Source organism: Melanaphis sacchari, unplaced genomic scaffold, assembly GCF_002803265.2.
Source record: "Melanaphis sacchari strain LSU unplaced genomic scaffold, SCAv2.0 Contig109_pilon_pilon, whole genome shotgun sequence".
NCBI classification, from domain to species: domain Eukaryota; kingdom Metazoa; phylum Arthropoda; class Insecta; order Hemiptera; family Aphididae; genus Melanaphis; species Melanaphis sacchari.
The window spans coordinates 831,965-849,146 of record NW_020270419.1 but is presented as its reverse complement, the minus strand read 5'-3'; the positions used below and the strand labels follow the sequence as shown (position 1 = coordinate 849,146).

Genomic DNA, 17,182 nt, shown 5'->3' with positions numbered 1-17,182 from the left:
TTGTTCCACCACTTAAAAAAATTTCCAATAACATTTGTCACTTATATATACCCAAATATTTTAGTTTTGTTTGTAATAATTTATGATTTAAACAATCAAATGCTTTTTTTGTATTTACAAAAATAGCTTTTACCTTATAATTGTTTTTAATATTTTTCCTAACTAAGTTATTAACCATAGAAATTACATCAATCATAGAAAACTCTGATATGGATCAAATCTGTTGCTGAGAAAATATTTTTTATATAAAATTTATTATTATCTATTTATTTTTATAGATTTTTGAAATTAATTTTTTGGTAGGCAGAATTTTTTTTTAAATGCGTTTCAAATTAGAATTTTGTTGAAATCGTAAACATTGTGAACCTTTTTGTAGTTAGAAACCCATAAAATCTTTTATTTTTTTTACTTAAGTCTTGAAAATTGAATACATATTTCTTCATAAATTGTTCATACTAAAACCACAATAACTAAATATATATAATGACAATTTTGGAGAAAATTAAGAAATAAATAATGATATTAAGTCTTTTGTTATAATTTAAAAACAATATTCGTGAAAACTTAATATTTTTATTATATTAAGGTATTATAAATTTTACTATATGCAATCAAATTTTTTTTTTTACAATTTTTACAACTTATTTTTGCTGTCTTGTAATATTTGTGAGAAAATGTTAATACGTTTTTAATTATACAAATTGATTAATATAGTTTAAATGTATGTTAAATTAATCATTAAATACTAATAATATAATAAATGCAGTATTTTTGAGTAAATTTATATCAACATTAACCTACTGTAATATTTAAAGTAAAATAAATGACTTTAGTAGTTGTTTGAATTCCCATATTATAATGTATACTCAGTGGCATGGATCATTTACGCAGGGAATTGTTTTTCGTATACAATAATACGAGGCGTGTCCAGAAAGTAAGTGTACTGAGGCTCTCACGGCCATAGGGAATATTTTTTTACTATGTTAGCTACATTGCCGTATAGCGTTACTCCTAACCTTTAAAACAAGACCAGAACGAGTTCAGTACGTTGTAAACTGTAGTCTCACGAATTTTTCTTGTTAAACATGTCGATCGAGTCTGCCGCCAAGTGCGAAATCCGCGCCGTTATCCGTTACTTTGTTGCGAAGGAAAAATCTCCACATGAAATTTTTAATGAGGTACGAACCGTTTATGGTAAAGGCCATATGAATCGTACCAGTGTATACAAGTGGTGTAGGGAGTTTAAAAACGGCCGTACGAATGTACATGACGATCTGAGGAGTGGGAGACCGTCGATTTTGACTGACGACATTGTGAAAAAAGTCGAGAATGCGGTTCGTGACGATCGCAGATTGACTCTGGATGAACTTTCTGCAATGTTTCCGCAACTGTCAAGGTCTCTGTTCCACGAAACAATCACAGAAACACTTGGATTTCATAAACTGTGCGCAAGATGGGTCCCAAAACAGCTTACTGAACAACACATGTTGAATCGAGTGCAAGCCTCTAGAGAGTTTTTGGAACGCTATGAACTAGACGGTGATAATTTTCTCAAGTCTATTGTTACTGGAGATGAAACTTGGGTTGCACACTATACACCTGGAACTAAGAGACAGTCCGAACAGTGGCGTCACACCACTCCATCCTCAACCAAAAAGTTCAAAACCACCATTTCAGCCAAAAAAATCATGGCATCAGTGTTTTGGGACCACAAAGGCATCATTTTGATTGAATATTTACCTCAGGAGGAGACCATCAACGCAGCAAGATATTGTGAGACCCTAAAAAAATTGAGGAGAGCTATTCAAAATAAAAGGAGGGGTCTGTTAACGAGCGGAGTCTGCCTGCTGCACGACAACGCCAGACCCCACACGGCCAATGTCACGAAGCAATTGTTGGACTCATTTGGATGGGATGTTTTGAACCATCCCCCGTATTCCCCCGACCTGGCGCCTTCAGATTACCATTTGTTCACTTCCCTGAAGAAACACATGGGTGGAAAAAAATTTTCAGCTGACGAGGAAGTGAAGGGGGCGGTCGACAAGTGGACAAAGGAGATGGCGGCAGAGTTCTACGAGGCAGGCATAAAAAAATTAATCTTCCGTTTCACAACCTGCATTGAAAGAAATGGTGACTATGTAGAAAAATAGCACACAAATATATTAATGTAACCACGTTATTTTTTTTTTTTAATAAATTTTTTTGAAACCTACAAAAATTGAGTACACTTACTTTCTGGACACGCCTCGTATATCATTGATTTCAAATTTAACACATCTGTGATAGTGGATTAATTGACATCTAATACATTCAGTAGTATGGTGCCTACTTGCCTACCCTTTTTTTTATTTTAATTTTATAACCTAAGTTTATACCTTGGCTCATAGAAACTACTTATCAGTGAGTTTAAAATAATTATATATTTTAAATTATTTTATTTTACAATATTTATGAATTTTATAAGGGAGTCGAGATAATCCAATAAGCTGAAGTCGAATTAATGAAAATTTTGGAGTTGAATTGAGCAGATAGTATTTTATGGTAAAGTATTTGAAGATATCAAATTATTTTTAATTTTAAAATATATCTATAGATATTAAATTTATTTTGAAAATTATAAGGTTTGGATAGAAAAATGTCTTTTAAATATCGCCTTGCATGATTAGGTCAACAAGTAAATTCTATTTTATATAAATTAATAAAATATAAAAAAAGTCTAGTTTTGCTACTGGGTATGTTAATAATTATATGTATATAAAACACTCGCTAAGAATATTTTTCCATTTAAAATTTTTTTGTTTGAGTAAAATAGTATTTACTTTATTTAAGTATTACATTTTTCTAAATAGGTAAACATCTATTATCAATTATTTTACAAATATATTAAATAAACGTCATAAAGATAAAAACTGAATAAATGTTTTTATTAAATATACATATAAGTATCTTTAAAGTTTACAAAAAATTAATTTAAAAAAATATATTTATTCTCTTACTTTCAAAAAGTACATGCAAATATGTTAAATAAATATAAGTTACAAGAGAATAAATAAGAAATAAACCAAGAGTTATTATTAACCGAGTTTGTTTTTTTCTAAGGGTTGTGACGATGAGCAGTTAACATAGCTAGGTAGTCAAAAAAGGTTGATTTTGGAGTAGTTCTAATATACGGTGTAAATATTGGTGGATAACGCCTTGTTTGGTATTGGATAAAACTATTGGATCTGTAAATATAGAATAAAATCAATTTTTGATAAATGTAAATTAAAGATTACAAAGTACATCATATTTAATATTTTTGATAATAATGCTTTTTTAAATTCCCAATTAGTAATTTTTTTTTAATAATTAGTAAGGAAACTTAGAGTAATCTTGTACAAAATTTTACTCGAAAATTGTATCATGAATAAATCATAAATTTAAATGTTAACTCATAACACAACAAAAATGAATATTACAGAGAAATATTACTTTCGTCATCCCTTTCCTATCATAAAACATTAACAAATTATCTACCAGAAAATCTTAAAAAATTAAAAATTGAAGTAGTTTGACTGTTAAAAAGATGGATGACAAATTCAAAAAGAAGAAATAAATTATTGTAAAATCAATACATTCATCGGTCCTTTAAAAATCTAAAACGAAAAAAATGCACAACGGTTAAAAACTTAAAAATTATCTTTAAAAAAACTAAATATGCAACTAAAAATTTTAAAATATTTTAAAATAGATATTGAACTATTCAGCAGTTCAGAAATTATAAATTGAACAAAACTATTAAACTCTAATAATTAAATAATGCTATAAGTATTCATTAGATATACCTTGTAGTAGTTATGATTTCTGTTGTTGTAATTGGTATGGTTGTAGTTGTTTTCATCGGGCGACTGGTAGGGTACTTAACGATATCCCCGTATTTTCTAGGAGGTCCGATTAAGGGCGGTTTTCCCAACATATACAAATACATTGACCTATCAGGCCAAGTTCGTCGTCCTTCGGGAATGTGTGGTAGATCATCCTTTCCCATAGTTTTTGAAAGACTTTCGCACTGTCTTTGGTGCAGTTGTCCTATGTTTGGCGCGCTGATCGCCATCCTTATTATTTTTACTCCCTCGGCAGGGGCGTCATTCACATCGTACACCTGTAGGCCGAACCGTAAATGATAGATAATTAATCAATCAGGACTTATAATATTTATACATTCAGATACATTGGAAACCACCCCTATCCATGGTGATTGACGAAGTTGCGTTTTAGACCTACAGATTTGTCAGTAATTTTAAAGTGAATTACAAATGATATTAGCATATTAAGGAAACCGATGAAAAACTATCAGCGATACCATTTGAAATTTAATGATATTTCCGTTCTATATTTCGTTTTTTATATTTATTAGTTATTGTACAAATGTAGTATAATAAATAATATATAAAAATAGTATACTCACGGCACATCTGTAGACCATTTGATTTATATCTTGATTTGTGGTGTTTGGATTAGCATGTTCCATCAATGTTATATAATGCCAGCCTTTAGCAATCTCTTCCTTTTTAGTCGGTTCCCTTTTTGATAAACACTCAAATACAAAGTGGTCCATATCTGATAGATTACAAAAGTAGAATAAATACATGAGTGTGATAAATGTTTTTGCTCGGAAATCAGCTATGCTAATACAAGTAATGTTTTAAGATAGTGTAATGAGCAAGTCGCGTGCGTGTATATCGATTAAGAGATATATTCCATTCAGAATGGTTTTATATAACGAGAAGATTATTGACGATTATGAATTATGATATTATAAGAGGAAGTTTATAAGAAAGCAAAAATATTATAATAATATCGTTTTAACTATTATCTGGATTTTATGATGATGTAAAAATTATCTATAAGACTAAAAAGTTATAGTTGGCATGATTGTGCACAACGGAGTAGCGAGACTGGAAGTTACCGATCTTAAGGCCAAATTTAGTAGGTAACACGTATATTACTAAAGAAATATTGGGAAATATTATATCTTAAACCGTGATTGTTATTAACTACGTATCTTTAAAAACATAAGTATAATAGGTGAATAATAATTAACACGGATTTAATTAATAAAATTAATGGTAACAATAATAATTCGTTGTACGTACTTTTTACATCTTTACAATGACTATGTGCGATGGTTTTCATTGGACGCTCAAGCCATAAATTAAATATAGGACTACAGCTTATATTCATATTACGTTGCAAGTTGGCGCATCCGAACATTTTTGTTGTACTTTGTATCGTAGCAATTTCAAAGTTTACATCTATTCCAAATGGAGGACATGTATTGCCAAATAACATTTTCAGGACTGCAACACACAAATAGACAAAGCATAAATTTATTTAAAGTGTATTATACTGTTTTTATACTTTCGTTTAAGTTTATTTTACGTGTATTACATTGGCATCCCATGGCATTTTTCTGGAGGGGGGGAGCAAAATTGATTAAAATAAATGAAATTTTTTTATACATTTTATTTATAGCAAATTATTATGTTTCATCATTATTTCATTAAATTATTAAAATTAGGTAACAAATTTAAATTTCTAGGGTGGGGCCAAGTGCCCTGTCTTGCCTCCTCCTGGAGACGTCCATCGTGCATAATACATAGTTATGTTACAATGATCAAATAGGTTTATGTCAGTAATTGGATATGTATGTTTTGAAAATATTTAGAAAAAAAATTATTAATTTTTTTATAGCGCGCTCACACGTGTGCACACGCCCTCGGATTTTAGTAAAACCTTAATGAGGTATAATTAAGGACATACGTGAAAAATAATTGCCGGGTTGGGAGTTGATAAGTCAATACAATTCATAAATATTTAACTAAAATAAAATAATTTCATGTTAGCCCATAACAAAAGTTATAAAAAATAGTATTTTTGAGGGTAAACATATCAATTTTTCTAAATATTGTCTCAAAAAAATTGCATACATCATTTAAATTTAAAATTTTCTTTTTTTAGTTAAATACTAAGTCAAATAATGATAACATTTAAAATCGATGTGTTAAACTCTCAAAAATATCCCCTATAATTTTCGTAGTAAGTGTTTTTTACTCAACGATTATCTAAAAACGTAAAAAAAAGATTCTGCGTAAATGCATTTTGTCCATGTTACGCGCGTGGGCCAGAAAAAAAAACAAAGCGCTGATATCCTCCCAAGAAATAATAATCACAGAGTTCATTTAATCTCTATATGACTACCTATATGTATATATAGTATAATCATTAATCATATTATTTTTATTATATATTAGAGAAGTAAAATCAATTAAATGATTATGAAGTATAAGTTATAACTATCGTGGTAGTAGACTTAAAGCAGATTAATAAAAATATTTTAAAGAAGTTTAAGTTAATATTTAAAAACGATATCAACACAAATATAATAATAAATCATAATGATTAAATGTAGAATTATTATGTACTCACTTCGTGATTTTTCTTCATCTAGTGACGGATCTTCATAGTTTTCGGCTGCCACCCAGAAAGATGTAATGAAAAGTAAAATGTAAAACCATTTTAATAAGCATTCCATCGTTTATTAAGAACGATTGCAATCAAGCTAAGTAACGGTTGAGAAAATTGTTGACGACACAAGATAAAGTAAAACGACAAATGAACACTGGTACACTGAGGGTGTGCTGAGCTCTTACACGCCCTTTTATAAGTTACCTACTGAGGAGGCGTTGGCAGCAGTCGTGGAGTTGATCCCTACCACCGATTGTGAGTTGAAAGCATTGTCATTAATCATATATCTATATTCTATACCTGCGTTATACATCGAACAATATATAAGTCGGTGGCGTATTTATATTGTTTGACGTATATGCACGTGTGGATAATATAGTACAATAATAATATTAAATGATAAATCGTACGAAATTGGAATTTTACCTGTAATATTATTCTTCCTTTTTTTCCTTACTGTCTACATAAAAAACTCCGGCGCCCTATTGACCGATTGTCCTTTTTAGCTGAAACGACGTGGGTGATCGGTCTGACGATGCAGACCACATACCTACGTTATAAAGAGTATACTGTTAAGTATTACTGCGACAACTAGGCATTTATCAACGAGGATGAAAACATATATTTTATAAGGCTCAAATGAAATAATATTAATATATAAATAATCAGTTTTATGACAACAATATATAGTTGTGCTATGGATACTAAATAAATTATGTCTGGATCAAATTTTAATGATATAGGTAATACGGTATTCATGTATTCGGTTATCTACTTTTCAGCATTTGGTAATTAGGTACCGGTAGTAAGGTTATTAATGGTCTTAATCTTTAATCTCATCCAAAATGAGCATTATAAGTACAGTGGTATATTAAATGTACCTTTTCATTAGTCCATTATGTAAACGAGCAAACTATTTAACGTGTGGTACGTATGCACCTAATATTGTCTTAAATGTTCTCAGTATTATTTTACGGAAAATAAATTTCTATTATATAGCAAACGATAGAATTATAGGTGAATTATTTTTGGGTTCACTTATCAAGCTGAATTTACTATTATATACCCATTATTTTTTTAGACGGCTAATGTAATGCGTAATTAACACACTCGTGGAAACGCGATGGTGACTAAGATAGGAATTTTAAACGATTAAATTTCGTGTTGTTTGAAAAAAACAAAATATGTCGTCATCTTAATCAATTAAATATAAAAAATATTTCATAAAAACCGTTTATTTAAACAAAAAAATTATAAATAACGGTATGAATTTATTTTCATTGCTGTATGGTATTTACAGAAAGGTGTTGTTAAATTTTGATTTATATAAGTAAGTTGATATAATATGACGTTATAAATATTCTACATATGATTATAACTAAATACTAAAAATGTAATTAATGCAATATTTTCGGTAAAAATTATATCAATTTTTTGTAATACTAAATGTAAAATAACGCTTTTAATAAGTATATATATTAAAATCCACGGTGATTTAGGTTGACAGACTGTCTCCGTTCAGAATCGTTTTTCGTATACAATTGGGTATCAACAGTCAAAATAATTATCGAAATACCTTATATGGAAAAGTAAGTATACAAATAATTACGAGGTTTAAATAATGATTAAATGATAAGCATGTTTTCTAGTATTTAGTTATTAATAGTCATAACTGTATGGGCAAAATAAATGTGAACTCCCCTAAAATTTTGTAAATTCCCCTAAAAATATTTTGCTACCGTATTACACTCACGTAAATTTCCCTAAAAAAATTTAGAACCATTTAGCGTAACCCAGAGAACACCACGTGGAGGCAGTTCTATCTAATTAATAATAATATCATTGTTAATATTAAGTTAATAAAATGCTTATTGATATAAAGATGAGATATTTGTTAAAATTAAAATTAAAAATTATTTGATTTAATAATTTTTTTATTTAGTTCAGCTAATATATTTTATCGAAATTTTATTAAAATAACTTAGAATTTTGTTAATTTTATCAAATACATTATTAATTTAACGAATATATATTTTGAATTTACAAAAATAAAATTATTTTAAAAAAATGGTTATTATATTGAATGTAACTAAAATATACTTAGTTTAATAATAACGATAATGATTTAATAATTTAATGATAACGAAAATATCAATTAATTAATAAAATTTAAATAAATGATGAAAAAATCGAAATAAAAATGCAAATATTTATGGAAGTGTAATACATGGTAGCAAAATGTTTTTAGAGGAGTTTATGTTTGCCCAACTGTATATATACATGTCTGTATATATTAATTTTAATCAATTGTTTAATTATGTTTTATGTAAAAAAATCAATTTTAGATATAAGTGAAAGTATACCGACGTGTTTCTCACGAATAATACTCATTATTGATGATACTGCAGGTAGTACTTTTTTTATTATAATATTTTAAAACCGTTAACTACCAAAATCCACGAATGGTTACTATGACGAATTGAACGAAATTAATAAAATTCATGTAACCAAAATATTTATTTTATATCTATTACACGTATACAAATATGTAAATATTATCAAATGTCCTTACTTTATACGCTTGTCTCAAGTATGATGAGAAATTGTATTATGCTTACCATTCCACAGTTACTTCCACAGTTTTTTTCTTGCCAATTGTTATATAGCTGTCCTAAAAATCATAAATTAGCAACGACAGCGGTCATTCCCACATTTTTCAGGTATTATACTTTTATAATAATATATTTTACAACAAAAGATAGCATTTCGATTTTTGGTTCAATGATGAATGGCGACGATTCATAAAAGATACCTATGTCAATTTCGTTAAATTCCAAATTCTGAATGTCTGGTCAGTGGTCTCCTCACACGACCATACGAGGTAGGTACATTTATTAAATTATCAATAACACAATAAATAAGAATTTACCACCCATGTAGACATCTATATTTATTTAACGTTATGTATGAAGAAAAAAGCATTGTAAGATCAATACATTTATTTTTCCATTCAGAGTTTAAAATGTACTTCAAATAGAACCCAATGGGTTTATGAAATACGTTTTAACACAAGAAATTCGAAAAAAAATATTATTTTCTCTAGTTATGTACTTAATTTTAAAAGCAACATTTCAAAATGTACTATTCCCATTTTACATTTTTTTTCAGGATTCATGATGGTTAGTCATGGAGATATCGTAAAATTATCAAAAAATGTATAAAAATATACTTATTTAATTTACAATATAATTTATTATTAGAATTTTAATTTTAATGTAGTTATTCATTATTTAAACGACAGGATTACATCATGTACTACTTCCAAAAATAGTACATTTTGATCTGATTAATATGTCAGTACGTTTTACTTAACGTATAATATGTTACTATGATATTTCACACTATCAACATACTTGATAATTATCTTTCATTAAAGCTATTTAACTAGGCACTTATCTCATTTGTAACATAACTTTAGTATTTATATTAATATATAATAAGTTAAACATGGCGTATTTTATACAAAGACAACTAATTAGTTTTTATTTATTTTAATCATAAATGTATGTGTGTGCGGTGGGAGGGGGGTGGAAATAGTGGTTGAGACGTATTACATTAGTTATTTCAATGAAATACATTGTTAGCAATCACTTAAATAATTAATTTAAAATTCAATCAGTTTTACATATATTTATATCAAGAGTAACTTGTACCAATAGAGGGTTCTATATTTTCGTTTAAATCTTTAACTCTTAATTAAATGTCTCATATTTAATTTTAATCTGAACATTTTTTTTGGAGTTTTTTATATTGTTTATGATCTATGTGAAAATAACGTTATAACATTAATACTATAAAGTAATTTTATATTTGTTATAACACACTTGGTGTTAAAATGTTTACGATTAAATTTTTTGTCATAAAAAGTCATGTTTCTGTTTCTGATTTTGTCATTAGTTTGTCAAAAATTCAGCGTTTTGATTGTTCTTAGTGACACTTAAAGATAAAAAAATTAATTTATATTTTTATATACATATACGTTTAAATTTAAAATTCGATGAAATTAGGATAAATCTTGAAATTTTTAATCACTTTTTACACTCGTAAAAATAATTTCTTTGGGAAGATTAACATACGTTTTTATGAACGTTTGAAGTTCAAATATTAATTAATATGATGAGAACATCAAATTATTTTTAATAGATATTTTGTTGTAATTAAAAGACGATTCACTAGATTATGTGATCATTTTCTAAACATTTCTGTTAAAGCACTTGCATATTATATGCGTCGTGCGCATTGTATATTATAACTTTATAAGGAATGCAAGATTATCCGGCATGATGTTTATGGCCAAGGCAGCACCGTTTTCGGCCAGTACACTATTTTAGTCACCAATGAAATGTTCTTCAGGTTTATTTTTCTATTAAACTGCCAGTTAATTTAATAATCATTTAATATTATTAATTTACAATTTGCATATTGAATTAAGTAAAAAATATAAAAATAAAAGTTATATTATATTATAAATTTACACAATTAATATAAAATTATAGGGATATTTAATTTTTTTATAATTATAGCAAATAAATTTAAAAATTCTATTGGTATTGTTTCTTCTCTCATATTTTGTTTTGTTGGTATGGTTTGAATCCTAACGATTCCAAACTTTTCCATCTTTTGGTAATTTTGGAATATTCTTACATTGTTTTTTTACATCCTATGATTTTGTTTGAATTTCATTTATTATATTCAACCAATACATAATTGTAGAGGAGTCTTTGTAAAAACATTGGTTAAAATATGAATAATACTTGCATGCATTTGTGGTTTTAGATAAGTCAGAAAAGCCTAATTGCCCATTATCCAAATAGTAGCAGGAAACATGCATTCTTCACTAATATAAGTGTCTGTTAAATAATCACAGATATGATTTAAATTTATTATCATCAGGATATATTGTGTAAATTGATATTATAATGTATAATGTAACTTTTATTTTTATATTTTTACTGAATTCAATAAATAAATTTTAAATTAATGTTATATGATTATTATATAAATTAGTAGTTTAAAAGAAAAACGTGAAGAATAGTTCATTGCTGACCAAAATAGTGTACTGACTGAAAAAAGAAATGTTCATTTTGACTGAAAAGTGTCCCGTCCCATGGCCGTAGTTTATAACCAAAAAATATGTCCTATCTTAAGTTTAAAACCAATCTGTATTATTGAATTATTATTAAAATATAGAATTAATTAGGTCATAGGTGTCATTTTGGGTTGATGGGAGAGGACAAACCCTACGCAGAGTGTGCATTCGTACTAACTTTTTTTAAATATCTTCTTAGACCTGACTAAAATAAATTAGACATTAAGTCATAATATTGTTTTATGATAATAAATGTTTTTTTTTGTTTGTGACTCCGTGATCTTCCATTGTTGGTCTTGGGTAAGTTTTCAGGCATCGTAACGTTGAAAATTAACTTTTATTAGTCGTTGTAGTATAACTGGCAAAATTGACATTATACGCAGTAATTAATAACACGACTATAACATTACAATAATAGTGTACTATTATTTTATATATTGTTACAAATAAGAATATGAAATATATAATATATTATTATGTAAAATACGATCAATCAAAATTGAAAAATACTACAGTTTATATATTTTTAGTAAATGAAGGAGTTTGAACCGCTTCTCTCCAATCTCATCTCCAACCCATGTGCACAGGCCTAATCTAAGTATTTTCAAATATTTTAAGTGCGCATTATTGATATACATATTACACTTGTGTATAGTATCGGACGGTTTGATTTTAGAAAACTGTGCGGTTACAACAGCCCAGAAACTCGAATCATGAATCAAATCCTGTCAATTTTGTTCAGCTATTGTATTGAATATTCTGTAGCAAAAATATCTTTTATACCCATGTTCAAAGAATATTTTTCCAATGGGTAGGTAACGAAATCTTCAGAACGTGAATGATATAAAAGAACCAGGAATATCCATTGACCGTGGGGTTTCTACACATAGGTATGTAGGTAGTTATTCGAATACAATTCACTGGGTGAAGAGAAAGGTAAAATTCCGAAACTGATTGTTACGACTACGGGGGAAGATTATTACGGAAAAAAACTATTCTACGTTCTAGGGGTGGTCCTTGAAATGGCGTTACATTATAAAATTTGCTAAAATAACAAAAGAGGTATTACATTATTGTACGGTACATACCAAATGAATAAAACTTAATATTGTCACGTTTATTTTTCAAACAAAATATGTTTTATAAAATATCAATATTAATAGTTTCATGAAATATAAAATAAAACAACGTTATTCCAGACGTATTTATTTATTTGTTTTAGATAGAGATAGATATCAAATAGATATTTATATAAAAATGTGCTTTTTTTGTCAATAACTACTATTTGCAACGATATAATGTCAGCAATTATCACAATTTTTTTCAAAAAAATATTTAGATTTTCAGTAATATGTACGATAGCGTGATAGAGACAACTAATAATTAATATTTCAAACTAAATTTTCAATGGTTATGTTAAATAAACTTGAAAGTTATAAAAATATGCTGCCATGCTGGACGCTGGTAACATTTAACCATTAAAAATGTCAAGTAAGTAACATACCTACGTCACTAGTACACAATTTTTGAAAAATTCTCAGTATATATTGATCAATTATAGAACACTTTATTTTAAAGCTATTCATTTTTTATGTTTACAAAGCGGTATTTGATATATAACATCAAGTCTTACTTGTAGTTATTATTATTAATATCATGAAGATATATATATTATATTTATATAATTTTGTCACCTACATTTTAAAACAAATAATGAAAACACTAGAATAACAATAGAATAGACTACAAGTACCTAATAGGTATACAACTTAAAAGATAATGTTACAGTACCATTATTTTGTATAATTTTATTTAAAGACTCAATGATAAAATATCAATGACTTATCATTCAAATAAAGCTATGATCATATTTGTTTTAAGTAATACAAATAATTTAAAAAATACAGTCAAATTCGCTTATAACGATCTTCAAGGAACCTAGAGAATCTAATCGTTTATCCGAATTATAAAATATAACTTGATTTTTTTGAAAAATTAATTAATTATACACATTTTTTATTGTATTATTTTATTTGAGATCACATATTTTAAAATTAAAAAAAAATAATAATTATAATTTTTAATAAAAGTACACACATGCATAGTACGTAATACACGTTTACAATTTGTTTGAAAATAAGCTATTATAGTGCTTTGTTTATAATTTGAATAAGATATTTTAACAAAATGAGAAATATTTTTTAATACCATTGATACTTCGGTGTATTTATATCGCTGTTTACTATAACTAAAGTACACACCTGATCAATTTAAAAATAAACTTCCTAATTAGTCGGTACTTTAAATAAGTATGCCGTAAACAATATATGTATCGTACAAGGCACATTCTCTGTTACAGATAAGATTGAGAATTATTGCTTCAAACGAAATCAAATTTCGTTAAACATAAAAAACTTTATAAATGTATTTCAAAATGAATCTAAATTAGTTATAAAATAATATTCATACATATATAGCTTGAACACCTTAAAACTTTTAAAACAACTTAAAATCATTATACAAGTATTATCTTTTGTGTATTTTATAATTGAAAACGCTATAATACAATGTATCTAATAATTGTATCTAATAATAAACTTATATTCAACATTCAACATCTTATGTATTTTGTAAACAAAAATTCGTGGCGTTAAAAAATTAAAATATAAAAATGTATATTTATTATAATTATAGCTAAAGTTTATAAACATTTTTAAATTTATTGGTAAAGCCGCTTAGTGTATAGCCACTCAATACCAATAATCAGTAATGAAACGTATATTTTGAGTTAAAATTTTTGCATTATTTATATTGGTTATATTATATAAGTGATTATTGATACAGAAGTGGTCATATTTACAATTACCATACGTGTCGATAGCTTGCAAAATTATTGTCCATTATAAAATCTATTTTTATTAATACCAGTATTTGTATGTATATATAATTATGTGTCATTTGTAATAAAAGAAATATGTATCATCTATGTGTAACTAGTAAACACTGAAACTGTTTAAATTAAATACTCTTGTTTAGTAATACCTAGAAATATTATTAAACAATATTAAAATAATATCTATTCGAACTTATTAATATCAACATCTAAAAACATATTTAAAAAATTTAAGTATAATTAATTAAATATTTTATATATTAAATTTATAAATTATAATAGATATAAAAAATAAATTACATACCAATACGCACTATAGAAAAGTTCAATTAATAGTTACATATTGAAGATTCATTGATTATTAAAAAATTTTATTAATGATTAATTAAATTTATTATTAAATATAAAAAACTGATAATTAATAGAATTAACTTTATTATTTTTTCAACATTAATAAATTATAATAAATAAGTTATATCAACCAGTTCTGACCAACGAGCAAGGTTGATTTCTGGAATTATTGAGAATTGCATGGTAGCAATTCACTAGATGAAGCAGGTTTCACAAATACTTTTTATTTTATTTTTTTTTTTTGTTAATTGATAATTATTTTTATTTAATTTATCTTTTAATAGACCTTAACAATTTACACAATTTGAAATATTCATTATCTATTAAAATTTTAATTGAAGGTAGGTACATCTGTAGTTGTCTCATATTTTTTTAATGAATTATTGTGATTCATAAGAATATAACACTATAACAGTTATGCCTTCTACTTCAATACTGTGTTGATACCGGCGATCCCGTTGGTTTTGATGTAAAAATAAAACATGGAAGCATACCACCGCATTTGTGTATGTAAATAAAATTTATAGATGGATAATCACTAATCAGTATTCATATTTTTTGTTTATTAAGTTTGTATATAATATTTTAATTTCTTATTTACAATAAATTCGGGTTTTTGGTTGTCTTAAAAATATAAGTGGTTAGTGAAACTTAGCATCTATTCCTATATTATTGGCAGCGGTGGAGTGAAATAATACCTATATCTGATTTCTTATTTTATGTTAATAAATATACTTTGATACATATTAATTAATCTATTATAATATTGTATAGTATGAACCATGAACTATGACTATGCAGGGTAACTGTGGCGCAACGGTCGATATAATACAGTGAATTGCAAATTTATTATTATAAAAACACGTTTTCGTAGTATTTATAAAATATATTATAATATCATAATTATATTATTAGCAGGCAGCGGCGAAAATAACTCATCACGGCATTGATTTATTAATAATAATAATATTATATTTTATTTAATCTTACTAAATAACTTAATTTTACTACTTTTCAAACTTGGTGTAGGAGGGTAGGATAAAGGGCGCCAATATTTCTAGCGTTGGCCCTGGTTCAGCTGGTTCCTTTAGCAAAAGACTTTTATTGATCAGTCGGGTTTCTGAGTTTATATGCACGAAAATTATAAGTAAAAATCGTATGTATTCATTAATCATATATAATTAAATAGTAAATAGTATAATTCTTTTTAGCTTTTATCCACGACATGCACGATATCCCAATAAATATTTAGTTAAATTTTAGATTATGAACGAAGCAATAAAATGTATTGATTTCTCTATGTTCTATAATACATGTTTTATATTGTATCCATAAATATGAAATATAGTCGAAAAGTGTATAGATAATTGAAATTTTCGATTTTATTTAGTTTTTTAAAAATGCTTTAAAATTTATCACAACGTTTCTAAAAAGTTGTTCATTTACAAATAATTAAAAAATATTGAACATTTATCGTAGCAATATATTTTTATAATCATTTAAATTTTAAAGTTAAAATGTTGACAACATTTGTTATGATCTCGACAAATACAAACTATTTTGTAGTTAAAAATTCATAAAATATTTTTAGTTTCTGCCTATCTAAGATTTGAAAATGTTGTATAAGATTATAAGTTTTGCAACTTTCATTAAAAAAAAAAAAAAAACATTAACTACATAGTAAAATTAATTGAAATGTTTTCCAGATGTTTATTTTATCATTTATTATACAAAGCGCAATTTTCAAAATAATTTGATTCTTTTGAACTAATTATGAGAAATTTTTGATTACTTTTTTGTTTTTTTTTTTTCAAAATATGTCAATGAAAAATTATTTGCAATTATCAAAATTCTTAAAAATTTAGTACAAGGTCCAACATGACAACATAAATTTATTTTGCGTTTGTAAACAAATTACAAAAATTCATAGGTATAATTTTTTTTATATGCATCTGAAGTATAAATTTTCACAAAATTTATCAAATCTCAACAATTTTCTAACTAGAACTATTTTATTGTAAACAATTCTTAAAAAGTTCTATTTTTATAACTTAGTTATGATTATGAATATTTAATATAAATTTCCTAATAATAGTTCTCAGTGTATATATTAGAGGTTTGAATTTGGACGAAATTATGTATTTTGATGATAAATATCGTTTATTGTTTTGTTGTCAATTATTATTAAAAAATATTGATCATCAAGTCTTAAAACATTTTTATATGTTATGAATTTTAATATAGGTACGCATGGAATTTTCACAGTATGTAGATGAATTTTA

The 17,182-nt window shown here is 26.2% G+C and overlaps 1 protein-coding gene across 1 annotated transcript; it reads right to left on the bottom strand.

The window, feature by feature from the left end:
• Positions 1 to 3,085: 3,085 nt before the first annotated feature.
• Positions 3,086 to 6,511, bottom strand: LOC112603490. The gene is made up of 5 exons (XM_025352068.1): positions 6,469 to 6,511; positions 5,136 to 5,339; positions 4,448 to 4,599; positions 3,825 to 4,141; positions 3,086 to 3,224 (listed from the first exon to the last, which is right to left on the bottom strand). The coding sequence occupies exons 2-5, from the start codon at positions 5,329 to 5,331 to the stop codon at positions 3,095 to 3,097; spliced, it is 795 nt and encodes a 264-aa protein (XP_025207853.1). The 5' UTR covers positions 5,332 to 5,339; positions 6,469 to 6,511; the 3' UTR covers positions 3,086 to 3,094.
• Between the last annotated feature and the right edge of the window lie 10,671 nt (positions 6,512 to 17,182).

Bases quoted from the DNA above. Each gene is read 5' to 3' on its own strand.
- LOC112603490 (XM_025352068.1), bottom strand. From the start codon at position 5,331: ATGTTATTTGGCAATACATGTCCTCCATTTGGAATAGATGTAAACTTT. The intron at 4,600-5,135 runs GTACGTACAACG...GTAATCTATCAG, and splicing joins TCATTGTAAAGATGTAAAAA to ATATGGACCACTTTGTATTT. The intron at 3,225-3,824 runs GTATATCTAATG...CTATATTTACAG, and splicing joins GAAATCATAACTACTACAAG to ATCCAATAGTTTTATCCAAT.